Source organism: Pan troglodytes, chromosome 3 (genome assembly GCF_028858775.2).
Source record: "Pan troglodytes isolate AG18354 chromosome 3, NHGRI_mPanTro3-v2.0_pri, whole genome shotgun sequence".
In the NCBI taxonomy this organism is placed as follows: domain Eukaryota; kingdom Metazoa; phylum Chordata; class Mammalia; order Primates; family Hominidae; genus Pan; species Pan troglodytes.
Genome location: NC_072401.2, coordinates 52,223,377 through 52,248,799, shown reverse-complemented (window position 1 = coordinate 52,248,799; position 25,423 = coordinate 52,223,377). Strand labels below are relative to the sequence as shown.

At 37.1% G+C, this 25,423-nt stretch overlaps 1 protein-coding gene across 3 annotated transcripts in view; it reads left to right on the top strand.

The window, feature by feature from the left end:
- MRPL1 (mitochondrial ribosomal protein L1) overlaps positions 1 to 25,423 on the top strand; it is a 92,757-nt gene that overhangs the window by 21,458 nt on the left and 45,876 nt on the right. For all 3 annotated transcript variants that reach the window (XM_517204.9, XM_009447683.5, XM_063809512.1), the window contains 3 exons: positions 3,094 to 3,177; positions 5,056 to 5,127; positions 12,660 to 12,771. In XM_517204.9, the coding sequence (XP_517204.5) occupies positions 3,094 to 3,177; positions 5,056 to 5,127; positions 12,660 to 12,771 (268 nt within the window). The remainder of the gene's footprint in view (positions 1 to 3,093; positions 3,178 to 5,055; positions 5,128 to 12,659; positions 12,772 to 25,423) is intronic.

Sequence of the window (25,423 nt, the reverse complement as noted above, 5' to 3'; positions counted from 1 at the left end):
GATCTTCTTGCCGTGTTGCCCAGGCTGGAGTGTGGTGGTATGATCTCAGCTCACTGCAGACTCCACCTCCCGGGCTCAGGTGATCCTGCCACCTCAGCTTCCTGAGTAGCTGGGACTACAGGTGTGTTCTACCATGCCCAGCTAATTTTTGTACTTTTAGTACAGATGAGGTTTCCCCATTTTGTCCAGGCTGGTTTTGAACTCTGGGGCTCAAGCACTCTGCGCTCCTTGGCCTCCCAAAGTGCTGGGATTACATGCATCAGCCACTGTGCCTGGCCTCTTAATTTTAAAAATTATTGCCTCTCATAATTTTTAGAAAACTTCATGCTCTTTCTGTACTTTAGCATGAAAAATATGTTTGTTCATTTAAAAATTTTCCAAATATAAAATTTGTTGAAAACAGTCTAGAGAGTTAACATAGATTTCCTATTTCCTCTAAGAGAGTCACTAGTATAAATTTCAACAAAAGTAGTGTTAAAATTAACTGAGGTATCACTGTAACTTTGAAAAATGACTTAAACTGCCTAGGTGGCATGTTTCTTCTCTGTAAATGAGGGCTCTGGATTAGCTCAGTGTCCTTCAGATGTGTTCCTTGGGGTCCTGGTTTGAGACTAAGCTTTCATAGGTGGGATTCCAAGCTCCTCACTCTTGCTTCAACCAAAGCTTCTGTGCTTTATTTGTTTATATATTGGAATTCAACAGAATACTATTGATTATAAAACTCTAAATTAGAAGCAGGAAAGACACTAGCTTAGTATTAAGGTCTATTATATAGCCCTAAATCCCTAAATTTGATAAGCTTCTTGCTTAAGAGTTCTAATTTTTTTAGAAATGATTTTAATTTTTATTCTAAAGATGTCTCTTTTTTTTAACAAACTAGAACATATACGTGTTTTAATATAATTTAACAAGCTCAACAACGGCAATACTAGAGCACCTAGGAGGAGGCAGTACAATGCAGTGCTTAAGAGCACAGGCTCTGGAGTCCGCCTACAGTACAGACCGGAAACCTGCTTCATTGCTTTTTGAGTTTGGGCTTCTTTACTTCATGACTTTGGGTTTAATGCTTAACCTCTTCAAATCTCAGTTTTTTCATCTCTTTCTAAAAGGGAATAAAAAGTTGTCGAGGATTAAACGAGATAATGCCTGTAAGGGACTTAGTATATGCTTAATAATAATAGTCAACATTTACTGAAAAATTTTCTGTATACCAGATACAATGCTAAATGCTTTGCATGCGTTTTCTCATTTAATTCTATAATAATCTCAGAAGAGGAAGCTGAGGCATCGAAAGTGAAATAACTTGCTGAAGGTCATAGAATAGAGGGCAGAGGTAAGATTTGAAGTGAGGTCTGTCTCATTTCTGTGTTCTCATTTATTAGAAACAGTTTATAATAGCCACGTTACAATTTTTTATTTTGTATCAGAGTGTTACTGTTCTTTTAGTTTGAAAATTTTGTACTGTTCAAGATGATCACTTTCTCAGTCAACCATTAGTGTAGTTCATAATGATGTTTTGTAGCACCACAGGCTTCATTTCATACATGGAAGCTACTTGTAAACTAGTGACATTGAGAAGATAACTATTGCCTTCCTAAGGCTTTTTTGTTGTTGTTCTTCATAGAGTGCTTATACAACAAACCAGTATTCTGCAGGGGATGCTATTATTGTGACTGCTTACCATTGAGAAATTTGCTGAAACCAGTTGTGACATGTTAATGGCAAAGGAATGCCAGTCCATAAAACTAAGCTGTATGGCTGATATAAAGTATACTTAAGAATTTGTCCCTCCAGGCCGGGCGGAGTGGCTCACGCCTGTAATCCCAACACTTTGGAAGGCGGAGGTGGGCGGATCATGAGGTCAGGAGATCAAGACCATCCTGCCTAACACGGTGAAACCCCGTCTCTACTAAAAATACAAAAAAAAATTTAGCTGGGCGTGGTGGCAGGCACCTATAGTCCCAGCTACTTGGGAGGCTGAGGCAGGAGAATGGCGTGAACTTGGGAGGCAGAGCTTGCAGTGAGCCGAGATCGCACCACTGCACTCCAGCCTGGGCGACAGAGCAAGACTCCATCTCAAAAAAAAAAAAAAAAAAAAAAGAATTTGTCTCTCCTTGTCTATAAAGAAATCCCGAGGAGGATGTTTCTACTCAAAATAAGGTTTTTCTAAAAATATTGATCCTTCAATCAGTTTTATTAGGGGAACAACCACCTTTTCTTCCAAACCTTAAGGCTGCAACAAAACTTTGGAGGGCCTAGAACTTGTTTCTCTGTAAAATCTCCCTGAGAGATCTAGGCCTCAGGCCTCAATAGTTCCTGGTCAAAATGACTAGACAGATTAGTTTAGTGGTCCTGTAAAATCTCCACCTGTATTAGCGTGCCTCAAATGCATGCCATTGTTTATTTAGGATTTTCCAATTGACTTTCTAAATAAATCTGAAAGTGGTGATGGTCTAGGTTGTTTCAAAAATAGAGTCACTCAGAAGATCCCTTTAGGCTCGACATTTTGTCTTGGGTTTAGGGTTTACAATTCCTGATAGTTTAGAGCCAATGATGGCAATTGGGGGTGACCTACTGGGCAGATCAGCTGGATATTGTCTATTGTTCAGCATGTACAGCTGTAGTCATGTCTCCCTGATGGTGTCAGAAGATTACATGGGTTTAAAACAAATGTAATTGAAGATAGCAAACATTTATTATACATCAGATGGAAAGCATTGTACTAGTGCTGGGGAAGATGTTGATATGCAAACACATTTCATAATATTTGAGAGACTGTGATGAATGATGTAGAGATAGAAGCCAAGTGGCATGGGATTATGAAGCTGGAAAAAGAGATTTTAGTTTTTTATTCTCAAAAAAATATAATCTTGAAAAAGTTTCTTGAAAAAAATATAATCTGTTGTGCTTTAAATTGTAATCGATGAATAGTAATTCATGAATAGTAATCAATGAATAGTTCTGAATTAATGGAAGAACATAGAGTAGAATCAGAACACTGAAAACAAAACATGTCCATTCTTGTTTTATATAGAGTGTGTGAAATAGAAAAGATTAACTTTACATAATTATTTTTCCTTGTCATGTGTTTAGAAAAACGTGGAGCCATTTACCAGTGTTCTTAGTTTGCCATACCCATTTGCTTCCGAAATCAATAAAGTTGCTGTATTTACAGAGGTGAGTAACTTCCATCAACTATTTATATCATTTAATTTTTTTTTTTGAGACGGAGTCCCACTCTGTCACCAGTCTGGAGTGCAGTGGCGCAACCTCGGCTCACTGCAACCTCCGCCTCCCAGGTTCAAGCGATTCTCCTGCCTCAGCCTCCCAAGTAGCTGGGACTACAGGTGTGCACCACCACGCCCAGCTAATTTTTGTATTTTTAGTAGAGACAGGGTTTCACCATGTTGGCCAGGGTAGTCTTGATCTCTTGACCTTGTGATCCGCCCGCCTCGGCCTCCCAAAGTGCTGGGATTACAGGTGTGAGCCACCACGTCCGGCCTCATCATTTAATTTTTTTTAGAGATCACAGATTAATCATTAATGATTAACCAATCATTAGCACCCGGAATAAATGGAGTTAGAGAAAATCCTAGCATTCACCTAGTCTTATTTTCCCCATTTGGAGCTCAAAACATTTAGATGATTTATTTGAGGTTATATTATTAGCTTGAGAAAGAGCTAAATTAGAACATTAGTTTCATCATTACTAGAATGCTACATTGTGTTTCTCACAAGAAACTGAAAAGTGGAATTTATCAATTTATCCTATTAACTGCTGCTTTCTGTTCAAACTTCTCTCCCCAGACAACAAGATTATTTTAAAGCAATGGAACCATTTAGTACTGTGGTGCCTTAGAAACCACAACTTTCAAAAGTATCTAGTCTTTATAAAACTGTCCTAAATAAATGTTTGTTTATAATGTGTTTATGATTTTTTTTTAATCATCCACAAACTATAATGGTTCTGAATGTAATATCCCTGATGCATTTAATTGAAAATTCATGCATTCAGTTCTTTTTTGAGACAGGGTCTTGGTCTGTTGTCCAGGCTGGAGTACAGTGGCGCAGTCATACTCACTATAGCCTCGGACTCCTGGGCTCAAGCGATTCTCCTGCCTCAGCCTACTGAGTAGCTGGAACTGCGGGTGCTAGCCACTAATATGGCAGGCTAATTTTTTTTTTTTTTCTTTGAGACGGAGTCTTGCTCTTGTTGCCCAGGCTGGAATGCAATGGCGCGATCTTGGCTTACCGCAACCTCTGCCTCCTGGGTTCAAGCGATTCTCTTGCCTCAGCCTCCCGAGTAGCTGCGATTACAGGCAGGCACCACCACACCTGGCTAATTTACTATTTTTAGTAGAGATGGGGTTTCTCCACGTTGGTCAGGCTGGTCTCGAGCTCCTGACCTTAGGTGACTGCCTGCCTTGGCCTCTCAAAGTGCTGAGATTACAGGCGTGAGCCACCATACCCAGCCTGGCAGGCTAATTTTTAATATTTTTTTGTAGAGATCGGGGATCTCACTTTGTTGCCCAGGCTGGTCTAGAACTCCTGGCTTCAAGTGATCCTCTTGACTCAGCCTGCCAAAATGTTGGGATTACAGGTGTAACTCACTGCACCTGGTTTGCATTTTCTTTTTTTTTTTTTGAGATGGAGTCTCACTCTGCCACCCAGGCTGGAGTGCAGTGGTGTGATCTCAGCTTACTGCATCCTCCCCCTCCTGGGTTCAAGGATTCTTCTGCCTCAGCCTCCTGAGTAGCTGGGACTTACAGGTGTGTGCCACCACGTCCGGCCAATTTTTATATTTTTAGTAGAGACAGTTTTGCCATGTTGGCCAGGCTAGTCTTGAACTCCTGACCTCGGGGGAACTATCCGCCTCAGCCTCCCAAACTTCTGGGATTACCAGTGAGAGCCACTGCATCCAGCCACATTTTCAATTAAAAATAAAAGCTACAATTTGTACTTTGAACTGTGATATTATTTCTGACAACATACTTCAAAGCAGACTGAATATATTTAAAATTAATGATTGATTTTCAAATTATTGTGTTTTGGTAGAATGCATCAGAGGTCAAAATAGCAGAAGAAAATGGAGCTGCATTTGCAGGAGGCACTAGTCTGATACAGAAGGTACAGTGTTGTTTTCATGTTCATTAGGTATAGAGATGATTCTGTTATCTTTACCATTCATTGATCTATTATATGTGGAACACTAGTCTCATATCTTATGATAAATAGTTAATAGGTCTTTATAAGAGCAGGAAAAAAATTTCCAACTTTTTTCAGTTTCAAAATCAAGCTAGGAGAAAACTATCCAGACAGTCTGATTTTGTGTGTTTGTGTTTATTTGGGGTGTGTGTCTGTGTGTGTTTGTCTGTGTTTGAGACAAGGTCTCTCTCTGTTGTCCAGACTAGAATATGGTGGTGCAATTATGGCTCACTGCAGCCTTGAGCTCCTGAGCTCAAGCAATCCTCCTGCCTCAGCCTTCTGAGTAGCTGGGACTAAAGGTGCATGCCACTGCACTCAGCTAATTTTTTTGTAGAGATAGGGTTCTTGCTTGTTGCCCAGGCTGGTCTTGAACTCTTGGCATCAAGCAATCCTCCTGCCTTGGCCTCCCAAAGTACTGGGGTTACAGGTGTGAGCCACCACACCCAACCTCAGACAGTCTGATATTGATTATACTTGACTTATATTATTGTGATTATTATTATTATTACTATTTTTCGCTTGCTTCTTTTTTGTCTGAGAGTTTTGTGGATAGATAGGAAAGGGCAGTGTGACTCTGGTTTTGAATGTAAGGTTTAAAATGAAATCCACAAGGTCTCATGGATTTCATTGATACCCATGGACACCTATATTCATGTTTTGAAGATCAAATATTTGTTTTTTTTCTTGGAGTGAAGGTGTAATTCACTTAGTAGATTATAAAGTATGGTATCTGCCCTCTATAATGTTGGTGCTTTTGGTTCCTCTTAACTTTTAGCTTCTAATCCTTTCAGAATGGCATAGACTCAGTATGGTAGCAACAAGTGATTATATAGCCTGCCTTTAGAAGGTAACAGAGCTTCGCTGGATGCAGTGGCTCATGCCTGTAATCTCAGCACTTTGGGAGGCTGAGGTGGGCAGATCACTTGAGGCCAGGAGTTTGGGACCAGCCTGGCCAACACGGTGAATTCCCACCTCTACTAAAAATACAAAAATTAGCCAGGCGTGGTGGCACATGCCTGTAATCCCAGCTACTTGGGAGGCTGAGGCACAAGAATCTCTTGAACCCAGGAGGCGGAGTTTGCAGTGAGCCGAGATTGCGCCTACACTCCAGCCTAGGCAACAGAACGAGACTCCGTCTCCAAAAAATAAGTAAATAAAATAAATAAACAAACAAATAAATAAGAAAATAACAGAGCTTGGAGAGCCTCTTTGAAAACGAGAACTTTTTTTTTCCTTTTTAGGAAGTAGGAAGAAGAGGCATGGAGTTATTTCTGAAAATACAAAAGATTTTTCTTAGGGTTCTCTCTAAAAGTTCCTCCTCTAGATAAAATCCTTTATTATAAAGTTATGGAATTTTTTTTTATTATACTTTAAGTTCTAGGGTAGATGTGCACAGCATGCAGGTTTGTTACGTATGTATATATGTGCCATGTTGGTGTGCTGCACCCATTAACTCGTCATTTACATTAGGTATATCTCCTAATGCTATCCCTCCCCTGTCCCCTACTCCAAGACAGGGCCCGGTGTGTGATGTTCCCCACCCTGTCAATTCAACAAGAAGAGCTAACTATCCTAAATATATATGCACCCAATACAGCGGCACCCAGATTCATAAAGCAAGTCCTTAGAGACCTAGAAAGAGACTTAGACTCCCACACAATAATAATGGGAGACTTTAACACCCCACTGTCAACATTAGACACATCAACGAGACAGAAAGTTAACAAGGATATCCAGGAATTGAACTCAGCTCTGCACCAAGCAGACCTAATAGACATCTACAGAACTCTCCACTCCAAATCAACAGAATATGCGTTCTTCTCAGCACCACATTGCGCTTATTCCAAAATTGACCACATAGTTGGAAGTAAAGCACTCCTCAGCAAATGTAAAAGAACAGAAATTATAACAAACTGTCTCTCAGACCACAGTGCAGTGAGACTAGAACTCAGGATTAAGACACTTACTGAAAACCGCTCAACTACATGGAAACTGAACAACCTGCTCCTGAATGACTACTGGGTACATAATGAAATGAAGGCAGAAATAAAGATGTTCTTTGAAACCAATGAGAAAAAAGACACAACATACCAGAGTCTCTGGGACACATTTGAAGCAGTGTGTAGAGAGAAATTTATAGCACTAAATGCCCACAAGAGAAAGCAGGAAAGATCTAAAATTGGCACCCTAACATCACAATTAAAAGAACTAGAGAAGCAAGAGCAAACTAATTCAAAAGCTAGCAGAAAGCAAGAAATAACTAAGATCAGAACAGAACTGAAGGAGATAGAGATACAAAAAACCCTTCAAAAAATCAATGAATCCATTAGCTGGTTTTTTGAAGAGATCAACAAAATTGATAGATCGCTAACAAGACTAATACACAAGAAAAGAGAAGAATCAAATAGACGCAATAAAAAATGATAAAGGGGATATCACCACCGATCTCACAGAAATACAAACTACCATCAGAGAATACTATAAACACCTCTACGCAAATAAACTAGAAAATCTAGAAGAAATGGATAAATTCCTGGACATATACACCCTCCCAAGACTAAACCAGGAAGAAGTTGAATCCCTGAATAGACCAATAACAGGCTCTGAAATTGAGGCAATAATTAATAGCCTATCAACCAAAAAAAGTCCAGGACCAGATGGATTCACAGCCAGATTCTACCAGAGGTACAAAGAGGAGCTGGTACCATTCCTTCTGAAACTATTCCAATCAATAGAAAAAGAGGGAATCCTCCCTAATTCATTTTATGAGGCCAGCATCATCCTGATACCAAAGCCTGGCAGAGACACAACAAAAAAAGAGAATTTTAGACCAATATCCCTGATGAACATCGATGCAAAATTCCTCAGTAAAATACTGGCAAACCAAATCCAGCAGCACATCAAAAAGCTAAAGCTTATCCACCACGATCAAGTGGGCTTCATCCCTGGGATGTAAGGCTGGTTCAACATATGCAAATCAATAAATGTAATCCATCATATAAACAGAACCAAAGACAAAAACCACATGATTATCTCAATAGATGCAGAAAAGACCTTCGACAAAGTTCAACAGCCCTTCATGCTAAAAACTCTCAATAAACTAGGTATTGATGGGACATATCTCAAAACAATAAGAGCTATTTATGACAAACCCACAGCCAATATCATACTGAATGGGCAAAAACTGGAAGCATTCCCTTTGAAAACTGGCACAAGACAGGGATGCCCTCTCTCACTCCTATTCAACATAGTGTTGGAAGTTCTGGCCAGGGCAATCAGACAAGAGAAAGAAATAAAGGATATTCAATTAGGAAAAGAGGAAGTCAAATTGTCCCTGTTTGCAGATGACACGATTGTATATTTAGAAAACCCCATCGTCTCAGCCCCAAATCTCCTTAAGCTGATAAGCAACTTCAGCAAAGTCTCAGGATACAAAATCAATGTGCAAAAATCACAAGCATTTCTATATGTTATGGAATTTTTGCTGGGGAGGAGAAAGTAGACAGGAAATAGTGATTTGAAAATTTATCCTTTGTTCCATATTCAAATTTTCATTTGGGGAACTTTTAACTGGGCTCATCCTTTGAGGTAAACAGCAGTGCTCATAGTTTGTTTTTTTCCCACCCCTAAAAGTACTCTAAATTTGGTGAGGATTCTGGATTTTAAACAAAGAGGGTCTTCAGAATGATTTTTGGTTGCAGAACTAGTGGAAAGTAGGAAGAGTATGCTTTAATACAGGTTCTAGGCCAAAGTCAGTGGGACTCAGTTCTTTCTGTTGTATTATTAATTTTAATTAAAAAATTATTAAAACTTTTAATTATTAAAAATAATCATCACAAATGTTTGGTAATTTGAGAATAGAGCTGGGTCTCTAGAATCAGAGAACTAATCTTGAGTTTGTATACAGCTTTCTATTTTCTTCTTGCAACCACTAAAGTTACCTTGTAGAACTGTCATAGCCACTCCTTTGGTTCAGTTTTTTTGTTTTTTTTTTTTTTCATTTTTTTTGAGACAGTGTGTCGTTGCATCACCCAGGCTGGAGTGCAGTGACGTGATCTCGGCTCACTGCAACCTCTGCCTCCTGAGTTCAAGTGATTCTCCTGCCTCAGCCTCCCTAGTAGCCGGGATTACAGGCGCCTGCCACTGTGCCCAGCTAATTTTTGTATTTTTAGTAGAGATGGGGTTTTGCCACATTGGCCAGACTGGTCTCGAACTCCTGGCTTCAAGTGATCTGCCCGCCTTGGCCTCCCAAAATGTTGGGATTATAGGCGTGAGCCACTGCTCCCAGCCAAGACACCACACCTGGCCTTTGGTTCTTAAATGTTAAGCAAGAAGTTACCTCTCAAGAAAGAAATGGTAATAGAGCAGAAAGTGTTATGAAGCTGTAAGTTCAGTAAATGAAACACATTTTTTAAAGTAACCCAAATAAGGAAGCCAAAGACATTTTAAAATTCTGTAGTATAGAAAATATTAACAGGTACAGAATTTCTCTTTAGGGCCCCAGTAGAGGATCTGTTATTAGAGGGAGCATGCCATCTGTGTAAGGCATCATAGGATAAGTTTGCAAGTTACCCCGTGGTGTCGTTTTAAAGCTAGTCCATGTTATTTTTAGAAGGTATTCAGGTTATGAGGTAAATTCAATACAGTTTAGTAAATAATATTATGGCTGCAATTTTTTATACATTCCTGTGTTTTTAAATTAGTTTATCATTTTGCTTAGCTCTATAAAATGCCAAGTAGGATAAATTTACGTAGTCATTTCTTTTTTTTTTTTTTCTTTTTGAGATGGAGTTTCGCTCTTGTTGCCCAGTGGGGAGTGCAATGGCGCAATCTCGGCTCACTGCAACCTCCGCCTCCCGGGTTCAAGCGATTCTCCTGAATCTGCCTCCCGAGTAGCTGGGATTACAGGCACCTGCCACCACGCCCAGCTAATTTTTTTTATTTTTAGTAGAGATGGGGTTTCACCGTGTTGGCCAGGCTGGTCTTGAACTCCTGACCTCAGGCGATCCAACCTTCCTCGGCCTCCCAAAGTGCTGAGATTACAGGTGTGAGCCACCGCACCACGTAGTAATTTCTTAGATAACACATTCATTTATTAAATTTATTTTACTTTATTTTGAAACATCACAGATATGCCTGGTTCTGAGTGATTTTAAAGTAACTTCATATTTTTACTTGTCTCTAAGAGCATGATTTCCATCCACAGTTTTTTATTATTCCAAGATACAATCCTACTTATAGCATAACTTCCAAACATAATTTTAATTTAAAGGAACATGTCATAGAATTAGGATTGGAAAGTCTTGAAATAGAAATCTCACATACAGTTCTTTGACATTTAGAAATTGCCTCTGCTTTCCTATTTCCAGTGATGAGACCCCTGGTTCTGGACCCACACTGCCTGTTTTTCAATTCTAGCTCTGCCTCTTAGGTGTGTACAGACTGACTCATCCTCCCTGATCCCTTAGTTTTTTTTATCTGGAATGTGTGGTCAATACTGGTACCTGTCTCAAGGGTTGTTATGAAGACTGGATGTTCTAAATTATATTAAATATTTAGCAGAATGCTTGGCACATGAGAAGTGCCCATTTAATGTAAGTTGTTGTTAAGGAGAGGTGAGTATGTTTTTTTTTTTTTGTTTTTTTTTTTTTAGATTTTTTTTTTTTTTAATTATACTTTAAGTTTTAGGGTACATGTGCACGTTGTGCAGGTTAGTTACATATGTATACATGTGCCATGCTGGTGCGCTGCTGCACCCACTAACTCGTCATCTAGCATTAGGTGTATCTCCCAATGCTATCCCTCCCCCCTCCCCCCTCCCCACCACAGTCCCCAGAGTATGATATTCCCCTTCCTGTGTCCATGTGATCTCATTGTTCAATTCCCACCTATGAGTGAGAATATGCGGTGTTTGGTTTTTTGTTCTTGCGATAGTTTACTGAGAATGATGGTTTCCAATTTCATCCATGTCCCTACAAAGGATATGAACTCATCATTTTTTATGGCTGCATAGTATTCCATGGTGTATATGTGCCACATTTTCTTAATCCAGTCTATCATTGTTGGACATTTGGGTTGGTTCCAAGTATTTGCTATTGTGAATAATGCCGCAATAAACATACGTGTGCATGTGTCTTTATAGCAGCATGATTTATAGTCATTTGGGTATATACCCAGTAATGGAATGGCTGGGTCAAATGGTATTTCTAGTTCTAGATCCCTGAGGAATCGCCACACTGACTTCCACAATGGTTGAACTAGTTTACAGTCCCACCAACAGTGTAAAAGTGTTCCTAAGGACTAAAAATTTGTGCAAAGAATAGTAACAGAAGGATAAACAGAAGGATAAAATTCCATAGTCATAATTTCGTCAGAATTCAAGTTTTTAATTCACCGTGTACCCCTAAATCAAGGCTTTGAATGGCATATTGTGGTAAGATTTCATACAAAGAGAATCATTGGTAAAATATTTCTTGCTTGGGCAGTGGCACGATCTTGGCTTACTGCAACCTCTGCCTTCCTGGCTTCAAGCAATCCTCCCACCTCAGCCTCCCGGTTACCTGGGACTACAGATGTGTGCCACCACGCCCGGCTAATTTTTATATTTTTTGTAGAGACAGGATTTTGCCTTGTTGCCCGGGCTAATTTCAAACTCCTGAGCTCAATTGATTTGCCTGCCTTGGCCTCCCAAAGTGCTGGGATTACAGGTGTGGAGTTTAAGTGGAGTATATTGTATGTTTTAAGTGGAGTATATTAAGTAGAGTTTAAGTGGAGTATATTGTAGTAGTATAATAGTTATTTTAGGTGCTTGCCTGAATTAATAAAAATGTTTTCTAAAAATTGAATATTAATTCCTTTGTTCTGAGAATGGATATAGAGTATGGATAATAAACTATAAGTGAACTTGTCTTTGATCACCACGTCTTCTTTTATTCTTAGTTATCGGTGGTAAGGAAAATTTCAGTTTCAGTTCTTTGTGAAAGTAATTATAAATTCAATTCTCTGATGCTCTAAATTTAGGAAGCTAGTGGTTGCTAGTGAGTTTGGCAGTTAGTGGTTATTAATTTTACATGTGATCTGTTGCAAAATTTTCAGCTTTTGTAGGTTCCTTCAGTTTTAATAAATATATGAATTTAACTTTGTGGGATTCTGTGAGCCATGCACACATTCATTGCTGTGTTGTGACTTGTAACACTTTTGCCTAACACAACCCAAAGGAAGAAACCATTAATTTTTTTTTTTAAGGATGTGGCTGTTTTTAAAGGAAAATGTTTTACTTCTGATGGTTTTTATAATTGACAGGTGTATTTGTATGATCTTTGTGTTTGAAGAAAAGAATTGTGCTTAATGTCTGTTTTCTGAATTATAAAGGAAATGACTACATTGTACTTTTTCAGAACGATAAAGCTTTTCATCTCATCTGAGGTCACCTTTTTTTTTTTTTAAATTTTCAGATTTGGGATGATGAAATTGTTGCCGACTTTTACGTAGCTGTTCCAGAAATAATGCCTGAACTTAATCGATTAAGGAAGAAACTGAATAAAAAATATCCAAAGCTTTCTCGAAGTAAGAGAATTCCTATTATTTCAATATCCTGGCAACAACTTTCTTGTAAACTTTGCTTAGTTAGGAAACAAAGTTGTTCATGTATGTGTAGAATAAATAGTATGTCCTGGTATTTGGGTTTGAGTTACGAGAACCTACGGGTTTGATTTTTTTCCCCTGCTTTGGCATTAATACTGGTAATCTAATATGATTTGAAAACCTAGTTACTTTATAATACCAGTTTTTAAAATGTAGATCAAAGTCTAGCTCCCAATTAGTGGAATGTATTATTTACTCAGTATATTATCATCATACTGTTTTATTGGCTTTTATCCCTGTTTATCAATATAATATGTATGCCCATTTATTTAAAAGTGTTCAACATATGTATGAATGTTGACCATATGCATGGCTCTGAAGGTAATTTCTCTTAAGAAATTTTCCCCTTATGGATATTTTCTCCTTAAGAAATCTAATAAGAAAGTTAAGGTCGCTAAATAAGGAACTGTGTTATAAAGTGTGAGGTATTATATAATAAATTTAAAAAGTGCTAGGGGTGTTCAGTGGAGGTGGAGTTTACACATAGGTGAGGAATCAGGGAAGACATCATAAAAGAGGTAACATTTAAACATAAAGGAGGTAACATTAGTTGGATGAATTGATTGAGGAGAATATTTTAAGTAGAAGAAATGTATTAATCATAGACACCAAAGTAAGTCAGAAATCATAGGCCAGGTACAAGAAATATTAATTAGCTCTCTTTGACTGTGGAGAGTGGTACCCCTACATTGAAATAGAAGAGAATAATGGGAAATGATGTTGGAAAGGTAGATTGATGCCGTATTGAGAAGAACTTTGAATGATGGGCTAATGAGCATGAACATCTGCATTCTATATTCAGCAGGACTCAGAAGTTTTTGAGATGGGAGTGACATAATCTGTTCTTTAGAGCTTTAATATGGCAAGAGGTTTTTAAGATAATTGAAACTAGAGACAGGGAAACCAGTTCAGGTACAATGGCAAGAGACTAATAAATGTAATGTTTAAGCTAAGGTCTTCATAACGAGACTGGAGTGAAATGTATAAATGTCAAGGATATTAGGACTTAGCAATTAATTGGAAATGGAGAGGTTGAGGGGGAGAAAAGGAAGAGTCAAATGATACTGAGGTTTTTTAAGTCTAGAGAACTCTCCTAATAAGTGTCATCATTAATGGAAACAGGGAGTACATTTGGGAGGAAAAACAAGTTCACTTGCTGACACTGTTTTAGATAGTGCTGGATGTCTGGTATATTATTATTTCAAATAAAATTTTGTAGTGTAAACAGAACAAATATTTTAAAATTGTGTTAGTAGATTTGTCTTCAAATTTTAACTCTAGTTGAGCTAAAAAAATTCTGCTAAAATTTTTATATATCCTAGCCACTAACAACTTGTCTGAATTCTAGATCATGACCTGTAAATTAAATTCAAATGGACTTTCCAGTTCTTTTGTTGTGTTAGAGTTTTGTTTATTTTTGATAGCATGCATTAAGTCATAAATATTTATTAGATTTTGAACTGGTGTCTGGCACTTTTTATTAGGGATTTCCCTTACAGCAGTGTTCATTATGGAGTCCAGTTTATATTCTTTCTTAAGTAAGACCTAAAACTGAACATATTTTAAAAATTAAACCAGAATTGCAGTTGAATTTGATGAAAATATTTCTCATAACTTTTTTGTTCTTAATTAAATTCAAGCTCAAATCGGAGCAAAACAAACAGTACTAAATACAGTAAAAACCAAAAATGAATACTAATATGTTTGTATTCTAGATATCTAGCTCCTTGCTTTGCATGGTGAACTGATTTTTAAAAGACATTAATTTTGTCACCTTTGCTACTTTATCCATTCTCTCTGTAACCCTTTTAGCTTCCTTTTTTTTTTTTTTTAGCCTTGAGGGTTTTTTTTTTCTCATTGGCATCTCAATATTTGGAACCTTTTTTAGTTTTCAAATACTTTATTTCTTTATTCCAAATAATAATTTTCCTAATAAAATGTTTATTAGTGAGCTTTACTTTATTTCTCCTTTCATAATGAATTGCAACTTCACATATCATGGTCAAGTACCTAAGTATATTTTTCCCCTCCTATTTGCGTAGGCACCTTGAGTGAAGAGATGGACCTTTTCCCTTCTCTGACACCTTCTTTTCACCCCAACATGATCTGTTTAATGGCACTGGTAAAACATTTGTGTTCTTTAAACATGAAAACAAACAACCTGTCAAAAATGTTAAATGGAATACATCAGATGTGCATTAGAACAAATGAAGCTTCTATTATGCATTTTCAAAGCTCATTCAGATTCTCGTTTAAGAACATTTGATTCCCCCTATATCCAACAAAAGTCTTTAGTGTAAAATAGAAATTACATTTTGAGCAAGTGGAGAAAATTAAAAAACAAGCTCCTGCAGCTGAGCTCATTAGTTTCCCATTTCCAGTTTTACTAATGGGAGTGGGCGTGTGTACATTTTGCAGCTTGTTTAATGCTGCAGTTTTATTCGTTTTATTTTAATTGCTTACATAACTGTAGGCAAGTTCTTTGTTTTTCAAATGCACATTTGGCTTGTTTTCTCAATATTTTTTGTTTTATTAAAAAAATTAAAACCTGTTTTTTAAAATTCCTTCTAAGAAATTTGGTTTTATTTTGCTTATCGTCTGGCTTCCTCCCCAATATAAGTACCCTCTGTAATTCTTTCATCTCTAATATAGATATGTTTTGTTAATTAAAACTTTTTTATTTCTAATCCTATTTATAAATTAGCATTTAGAAACTAAAAACACTAGTATGAAATATATCTTTTTTTTTTATGAGTCAGAGTTTCCCTCTGTCGCCCAGGCTGGAGTGCAGGGGTGCAGTTGCGGCTCACTGCAACCTCCGCCTCCTGGGTTCAAGTGAATCTGCCTCAGCCTCCCAAGTAGCTGCGATTACAGGAGCATGCCACCACGCCTGGCTAATTTTTGTATTTTTAGTAGACACATGTTGGCCAGGCTGGTCTTGAACTCCTGACCTCAGGTAATCTGCCTGCTTCAGCCTCCTAAAGTGCTTGGCCTCCCAAAGTGCTGGGATTACAGGCGTGAACCACCGTGCCCAGCCAAAAAAAAATCTTGACTTAATGGTATCAGATGTTTATTATGCATATTAACCTGTGATAGGTACTGTGGCATATATGGGAACAGTTGAATTCTTTTATACCATAATAAGTTATTGTCAGGTAAGAAAGGGACATGATTAGAAAATTAGAATTACACTAATGTGTATTCCTCTTAACTTCTAACTCTTAGAATTGAACACTAGTGCTCCACTCGATGTCTTGTCCAAACGATATCCCAGCAGACTTGTCCAAAAGATATCCACATATGAGCAGGACACTGCTTTCCGTGAGGAAGTTGGTGTTGTATCATACGTGAGACTCATGGATATTAAAGTTCTTGTAATGTGTAGCATTTTTAACTCATAGAATAGTACCTTGTACTTCAGGGTTTTGTTTGCATTATTGGAACAATCAGAAGTTTTGGTTATATAAGGGAAAATAACCAAAACGGAGAATTTTTGCAAGGTAATGAATTTGAAATTTTTCTAAATTTCTGCCCCTTCACATATTAGTTTAAAAACTATCCATGTATGAAAGACTCCATTAATGATTAGTTACTGTTACAATTGTTGTAGATGAAATATGGATCTATTATAGCTGGTTCTGTTATGCTTTCCTTTGCTTCCTTTACTTCAGCCTTGGCAGCCTCCTTGATCTTCCTCATACACACTAAGTGCTCTCCCTCCTCAGGTCTTTGGATTTACTGTTGCATGGGTCTGTAGTAGTACTGTTTGCTTACTTGCCTTGCTCACTTTCTCATTCGAACATCATCTAAACAGAGAGACCTTCCATGACCATCCTATATAAAATATTACTACCACTTCCTATTATCACTAAATATCATTATTATGCTTTTGTATTCATTTTAGGACATATCACTCTTAGCATCTTTTGTGTGTGTGTGTGTGTGATGTGTGTTCAGTGCCTCTCATTAGAGCAAAGATGGTTTTGTTTTGTCCATTGCTACATTCCCATTGCCTAGAGTATAGTACCTGGAAAATAGTATGTACTCTACAAATATTTGAATGAATGAATGAATGAATGAATGAATGTTTAATCCAGCACTCATTCAGTTGGTAGAAGATATAAAATTAAACTGTAACTTAAAAATGGAGTATACAATTTTTTTTTTTTTTGAGACGGAGTTTTGCTCTGTTGCCCAGGCTGGAGCGCAGTGGCACATCTCGGCTCACTGCAACCTCCCCTTCCCGGGTTCATACAGTTCTCCTGCCTCAGCCTCCTGAGTAGCTGAGATTACAGGTGTGCGCCACCATGCCCAGGTAATTTTTTTTGTATTTTTAGTAGAGATGGGGTTTCACCATGTTGGCCAGGCTGGTCTCAAACTCCTGACCTCAAATGATCCACATCCCTCAGCTTCATGCTGGGATTACATGCGTGAGCCACCGCACCCAGCTTGGACTATATACAATTTATAGATTTTTTAAATTAGAATAATTGTATTTATAGTAGTTGAGTATCTACTATGTGCCAAGCCTTGGGTGTGATAGCAGTGAACAAGACAGACAAAGTTCTTGCGGTCATAGAACTAACAGTTTTGTTTTCTGCAGTAGAGAAACTAGTTTAACTTTTTACAGTTACTTATGCACAGATTTTTTTTTTTTTTTTTTTTTGAGACAGAGTCTCACTCTGTCACCCAGGCTGGAGTGCAGAGACATGATCTTGTCTCACTGCAACCTCTGCCTCCTGGGTTCAGGTGATTCTCTTGCCTCAGCCACCAGAATAGCTGGGACTACAGGCATGTGCTGCCACGCCTGGCTCATTTTTTTTTTTTTTTTTTTTTTTTGTATTTTCAGTAGAGACGGGGTTTTGCCATGTTGGCCAGGCTGGTCTTGAACTCATGAGCTCAAGTGATCTACCTGCTGCAGTCTCCAAAAGTGCTGGGATTACAGGCATGTGCAACCATGCCTGGCCATTTATGCTCAGATTTCTTTAAACAAACAAAAAGCAAATCACAAGCCCCCCGCACCTTCATTTGATTCAACTATCCTTTCCAGCTGCGATCTTAGTTTTTTATGTTGTTTTATGTTAAGTTTTTCAAATAATGGTCTTCAGCAATTGGCTTCATTTTCTTACTAAGCATTAGTATTCCTTACAGCTTTTTCTTCCATAATTTAGCTAAAATATTGCTCTCTCAGTTATCACAGGTTTTTCTTTTGCCATATTCAAAGGTCTGTTCTTAGTTTTCTCTGTTTCTTCCAACTTCTTTCAGGAGGTAATGTATGCAGTCCTAACTCACCTCTTTTCTAACTATTTCTTCTTTGTTTTCCTTGATTAAAAAAAGAAAAGAGAAGGTATATTAGGAGGAAATACTTGATCGTATAGTATAGGTTATGTTCATTATGGAAATTGAATAGAGAATTAAAGGAAAAGAAAGTGAAAGGAAGAAAGAAAATGAAGAAAGAAGAGCCTAAAAACAGAGAAAAGTGAAAGTGGAGAAAGAGGAAAGCAGTTAAATAGCAGTAAGGGATAGCAAAGCCCTAGAAATAGCAGTGATGATTTAACATTTGCCTGTATTGAAAAGCAGAGTAGAATAGTGGTTAGTATAGATCTCTCTTTGTCTTGTCTTTGTCACTTACTGTGACCTTGAGCAAACTTTTTAACATTTTGTGCCTTATTTATTCATCTACAAAATGAGTTTCATTATAACATCCATCCCATACTGTTTTTGTGATAATGTATGAAGCACAAGCTGGGTACATAACATATGATGTGTGGGCCACTATGATTATCATTAGCTCCCTATCATTCCTAAAGTAGCTATTCATTCTCCACAATTACTTTAGGAGAAGCTATTCTTTTTCATGTATTTATATATCACCTTCATAACTTATTTGTTGAAAAAGCAGATAATTATTGGCATGCCTACCTATGTGCCAGGTGACTACACTTAGTACTGAGGATTGAAAAATAAACTGAAAAGACATTTTCTTTCTTTAAGAAGATAAACACTGAGGAGAGAGAGATGAGAGCAAACTGCTGCACTAAAATGCAGTAAGTTTATTGGTAGAAAATGTACAAAGTATTGTAGAGGAATGAGGGACTGCTTTGTAGAATGAGATTATATAAAGAAGATTGCAGTTGAGAGGTTAAGCATGAATAGGCATTTGCTTTCCTTACATGAATCAGGCAGAGGAAATGGCCATTTTACATATACAAAAGTATGAGAGAGCCAGTAGTGTTCAAGAAATTATAAGCAGCTTTCTATCATTTGGTATATAAAATGTTATCAGATACTGGTGGTCAATGGGATTGGACAGTGATAGACAGTGGGCTAGGTCACAGCAGGCTTTGTGTGCTATACCATGGAGATTAGATTTTATCCTCTTTGCAAATAGGAGCCATTGAAAACTTTAGCTCAGAAGAATGATGTAAGATTTGCTTATCAGAATGAGTATTGTGAGAACTGTATAAGTGGTAGGGTAGCCATATGAGGATGGTGAAACTTTAAGAACAGAGACCAGCGAGGAGGCGATTACAGTAATCCAGGTAAAAGATGAAGAAGGAAAGAGTCTGGTAGTGGCAGTGAAGACAGATGAGGAAAGATGTTGTTGGATACTAAGAATTAGAATTAACAGGAGTTATTGATTAAATGTAGGGGGTAAGGGAGGGGGAAGAATCTAGAATGATTTCCTAATTTTGGTCTTGAGTAGCCTAGTAAATACTATTTTAACTATAAATGCACAGGAAGTAAAGCAGATTTGGGTATGACAATAATATTACAAGGTGAAGGGGTCAAGGAGGTAGATAAGCTGGCGCAACTTTATTTTGTATTAACATGAAGCATTAACAGTATTAATATGAAGTAGGTTGTGGTTAGTATGCACATTGTGCTCCCTAGAGCAAGTAAAAGATACTCACACAAATAAATATAGCTTAAAACTATAAATAGAGGAATAAAAATGATATGCTAAAATTTTTTTATTTAATAAGCCTGTAAAGGAGGAACAGAAGAACAAATAAGATGAAACAAATAGAAAACACATATCAAAATAAAGACCTAAATTCAGCCATATAAATAGTTATGATAATTGGAAATGGACCACACCCTTCAAGAAGCAGAGATTATAAGATTAAAAAAAAAAACCCAACTATATGCTGTCTACAAGAGACACGTTATAGTCAAACACAAATAGGCTGAAAGTAAAATGGTGGATAAAAATATACCATAAAAACTATAAGCATTAGAGAGTTGGATTCTATATTAATATCAGACAAAATAGACTTTTAAGACAATGATCATTATTAGAGAAAAAGATGGATATTCTATAATAATAATAAGACTCATCTTAAAGCTTCAAAATACTTGAGGCAAAACCTGACAGAATTGAAAGGAGAAATAGACTAATCATCAAATACAGTTGGAGATTTTAATATTCGTCTCAGTAACTGATAGAACATATAGACAGAAAATTAGTAAGGATATAAAATATTTGAACAACACTCTTAGTCATCTTGGCCTAGCTGATGTCTATAAAACACCCAACAACAGCAAATGTTGTTTGGTGTTGAACATTCACCATGGTAGACCATTTGCTGAGTTATAAGGCAGGTCTGAATATATTAAGTCTTAAATTTATGAATGTAAAAGAATTGAAGTGACACACGTATATGTTCTGATTTGCAACTGAGTTAAATTAGAAATCAGTAACCATGAAAAATCTCTAAATAAATTAAAATGAAAAAGCCCACTAGTAAATAACTCATTGATCAAAGAAGAAATCAAAGACTGTCTTAAACTGAATGATACTGAAAACTCAACATGTCAGAACTTGTGGGATGCAGCTGAAGCAGTACTTAGAAGGAAATTTATAGTTTTAAAGGCTAAATTAGCTGGGCACAGTGGCATATGCCTGTCATTCCAGCCACTTGGGAGACTGAGATGGGAGGATCCCTGGTGGCTAGGAGTTCAGGGTGACAGTGCTCTATGATTGTGCCTGTGCATAGCCACTGTACTCTAGCCAGGGCAACATAGTGAGACCAGCTTTCTAAAAAAAAAAAAAAAAAAAACCGAGTTAGAAAAGAATGGGTTAAAATCATTGATCTAAGATTTTTATCTTATAAACCTAGAAAAAAAGAAGCAAATTAAACCCAAATTAAGTACAAGGAAGAAAATAATAAAGAACATAGTAGAAGTCACTGATATAGAAAAAGAACAAACAATAGCAATGAAAGCAAAACTGGTTCTTTAAAAAGATCAATAAAGCTGATAAAACTTTAGCTGGACTGATTTTTTTTTAAAAAAGGGAAGACAGATTATTAATATCAGGAATGAAAGTGGTGACATGAATACATATCCCATAAATATTAAATGATAATAAGGAAATATGAATAAATTTATGCAAATAAATGTGACAACTTATATAAAATGACACATTCCTTGAAAGACAAATTATCAAAAGTTTCTGGAAGAAATGGAAAACCTGAATAGATCTGTATAAAGGAAAGAAATTGAATTAGTCATGTATAAGTTCTCCCATGAAAAGTCCAGGCCCACCTGATTCCCACTGGTGAATTCTATCCAATGTTTTAAGGAAGAAATAATACCAATTCTTCACAACCTCTTTTAGAAAATAGTGAGTAAAGAACATTGACCAGCTTGTTTTATGAGCTCTGCATTACCCTGATAACAAAGGTAGACAAGGACATTACGAGAAAACTACAGGATTTTTCCTTCATGAGAATAGACGCAAAAAATACTGTTAACAAAATATTAGCAAGTTGAATCCAGCAATATATATGTACATAAAAATAAAGGTTAATACACCTTAACCAGTGACGTTTATTCCAGTTATTCAAAATTGGCTTAATATCCGAACATCAATATAATACACCATGTTAGTAGAATAAAAGATGAAAACGTTGATGTCATCTCAGATGCAGAGAAAGCATTTTGGCAATAATAACTCTCAGAATACTGGAAATGTAAGTGAAATTCCTCAACTTGACACAGCACATCTATGAAAAAGCAATATTCTTAATGGTGAGATCATTGAGAAGGAATGCTTTCTACCTAAGATCAGGAACAAGGCAAAGATCTCTGCTGTCAGTGCTTATGTTCAACATTGTACTGGAGGTCAGTGAAATAAAGGGCATACATAAGGGAAAGGAAGAAATAAATCTTTTTTTATTCCCAGATGATACTAAGCTATTTTAGTGAGTGAATTCTAATTAGTGAATTTAATGAGGTTATAGGATACAAGGTCCATGCATGAAAATCAGTGGTATTTCTATATGTAACCAACCTACAATCAAACTGAAATTTCTAAAACAGTTCCATTTATGTGAGCATAAAGAAATAAAAATATTTAAGAGGAAATTTAACAGAAGCTGTGCAAGACCTTCTCATAGAAAACTGGTAAATGTTGCTGAAAGTTAATAGAGGGATATACCATAGTAGTGGATTTGAAAGCATATTATTAAGATAAACTTATTTTTTTCTATAGATTGAATGTAATCCCAACCAAACTCCCAGAAAGCTTAAAAAAAAAAAAGTTGGCAAGCATATTCTCATGTTTAAATGGAAATAAAGAGAACCTAGAATGGAAAAAATGATTTTAGGCTGAGCACAGTGGCACACTCACACCTGTAATACCAGTACTTTGGGAGGCCAAGGCAGGACGGTTTCGTGAGTTCAGGAATTCAAGACCAGCCTGGGCAAAATAGCAAGACCAAATCTCTACTTAAAAAAAAAAAATCTACTGGGTGTGGTGGCATGTGCCTGGAGTCCCAGCTACTTGGGAGGCCGAGGTGGGAGGACTGCTCAAGCCCAGGAGATTGAGGCTGCAGTGAGCTGAGATCGTGCCACTGCAGTCCAACCTGTGACAAAGCAAGACTGTGTCTTAAAAAAAAAAAAAAAAAGGAGAAAAAGTTTGTCCGGGCATGCTGGTTCATACCTGTAATCCCAGCACTATGGGAGGCTGAGGCAGGTGAATCACTTGAGGCTGGGGGTTTGAGACCAGCATGACCAACATGGTGAAACCCCATCTCTACTAAAAATACAAAAATTAGCTGAATTTGGTGACACATGCTTGTAATCCCAGCTACTTGGGAGGCTGAGGCAGGAGAATCACTTGAACCTGGGAGGTGGCAGTTACAGTGAGCCAGGATTGCACCACTGCACTCTAGCCTGGGTGATGGAGTAAGACTGTGTCTCAAAAAAAAGAAAAAAAGAAATTAAAAGAGAGAATGATTTTTAAAAGGAAGAACACAGTTTGAGATGTGAGACTTTATCATAGAGCTACAGTAATCAAGACAGTGTGGTATGGTATAAAGGATAAATGAAGATAGATCAGACACTGAGGTTCAGAAATGGACCTAAACTTATATGATCAACTGATTTTCAGCAAAGGTGTCAAGGTTATATGGAAAAAGAATAATTTTTTCAATGAATTGTGCTGAAATAACTGGATAATTGTTTCCTCACATCAAACACAGAAATTAATCCAAAATGAATCATAGACCTAAATGTAAAAGATAAAGTCATGAAATTCTAGAAGAAAATTTTTCTAGGAGAAAATCTTCATGGCCTTAGATTAAATAAATATTTCTTAGGACACAAAAAGCATGAGCTATAGAAGAAAAAATTGCTAATTTGGACTTAATCAAAATTAAACATTTTTGCTCATGGGTGAATACCCCTAAGAAAATGAAAAGGCAAAGTCATAGATTAGGGGAAAATATTTGCCACACATAGCTCTGAACAAGAACCTGTATCCATAATATATAAAGAACTCATAACTCAGTAAGACTGTCAACCTAATTTTTTAAAAAAGGGGCAAAATAGTTGAGTAGGTATTGTACAAAAGAATATACGTGGCTGGGCGCAGTGACTCATGCCTGTAATCTCAACACTTTGGGAGGCCAAGGCAGGAGGATCACCTGAGGTCAGGAGTTCGAGACCAGCCTGGCCAACCTGGTGAAACCCTGTTTCTACTAAAAATACAAAAATTAGCTGGATATGGTGGTGCACACCTGTAATCCCAGCGACTTGAGAGGCTGAGGCAGGAGAATTGCCTGAACCTGGGAGGCAGAGGTTGCAGTGAGCCGAGATCGCACCACTGTACTCCAGCCTGGGCAACAGAGCGAGACTCCGTCTCAAAAAAAAAAAAAAAGAATATATGTAATTGGTCATTAAACAGATGAAATAATACTAAACATCTTGATCATTGGGGAAATGCAAATTAGACAAAGAAGAAGGAATATACAAGGTCAATGGAAGGAAGTTTTGTTTGTGTTTTAGGATGGAACTACCTTAAAAACTAAAATCTACATCATCAATCTATCACCTTTTTTCTAGTTCCTTTTTTCTAACTATACAGATATATACATTTTTTGATATTCCATCAGACCTTCACTTTAGTATGTTTTAATGCAGAACTATTTCTCTTTTCTTCTTGAGTCCTGTTCTTTCTGTCTTCATTACCATTACATCAGTATGATATCAGGCTCAAAATTATGAAGTCCTTTATTTGTTTATTCTTCCAGGAGACATTTATCATATTTACTCCTTACTAATAACTTGCCTGCATCTAGGTAGAGATATCAAATTGGTGGTTGGAAATCATGAGAGAGATTGGGGCTGGAGATAAACATTTAGAAGTTATTAGTGGATAGATGGTATTTAAAGCCATGTGTCTGCATGAGATCAGTCAGGGAGGTGTGCATGGATAAGATAAGAGAAGTAACATGACTGATCCCTGAGGTAGTTCAACCTTTGGAAGGCAGCTAAGTGAGGGTGGGTGGCTCAGCCCTTGAAATGAAATGAAATAGCCAGTGAGAATCATGTTTCAGAGGACAAGTCAAGACACTGTAGGAAGAGGACAGATTACATTGTGAACTCCTGCTGATAGGTCAAGTCAGAGGAACACTGAGAAGTGACTACTGGATTTGCCAATGTGAAGGTTACTGAAGTAGGTATAAGAGAAAATAGAAGGAGACGAAATAGAGATGGCTTTTTTTTTTGAGAACTTACATTAAGAGGAATGTTGGGTGGTAACTGGAAGGCAACATAGGAGACTTGTTTATTTTATTTTGAAAAGGAAGATTTTATAGCAAGTTTGTAAGCTAATGAAGATTGTCTAGGGAAGCAGGGAAAATTGACAATGTAGAGGAAAGAAGGGAGGAGCAGCGTCCTTTTATGGGTGAGTAGAAGTGGGGCTGAGCACAGAAATGAAGAGGAATGGCCTTTGTTAGGGGCATAGACAGTTCACCCATAGTGACAGGAAGGCAGGCAGTGTTGTGGGCTTAGATTTAGGTCAGTCACTAAATAATTCTTGAGCTTTTAGTACGTACAAGGCACTGTTCTTATGAAAACAAACGTAAAAAAATATATTTAAGTAAAGAAATTTAAATAGAGATGTAGATGGTTTAACCAGGTATCTGTTTTTTGTATACCACTATTAGCATCTTAACTGTTTACTAGTATACAATTTTATCATATTGTTTAGTATTCAGTTACATCAGACTGTGATACTGAAAAAACTTAGTATTTTTTAGTAATTATTCATTTGTATATCCAT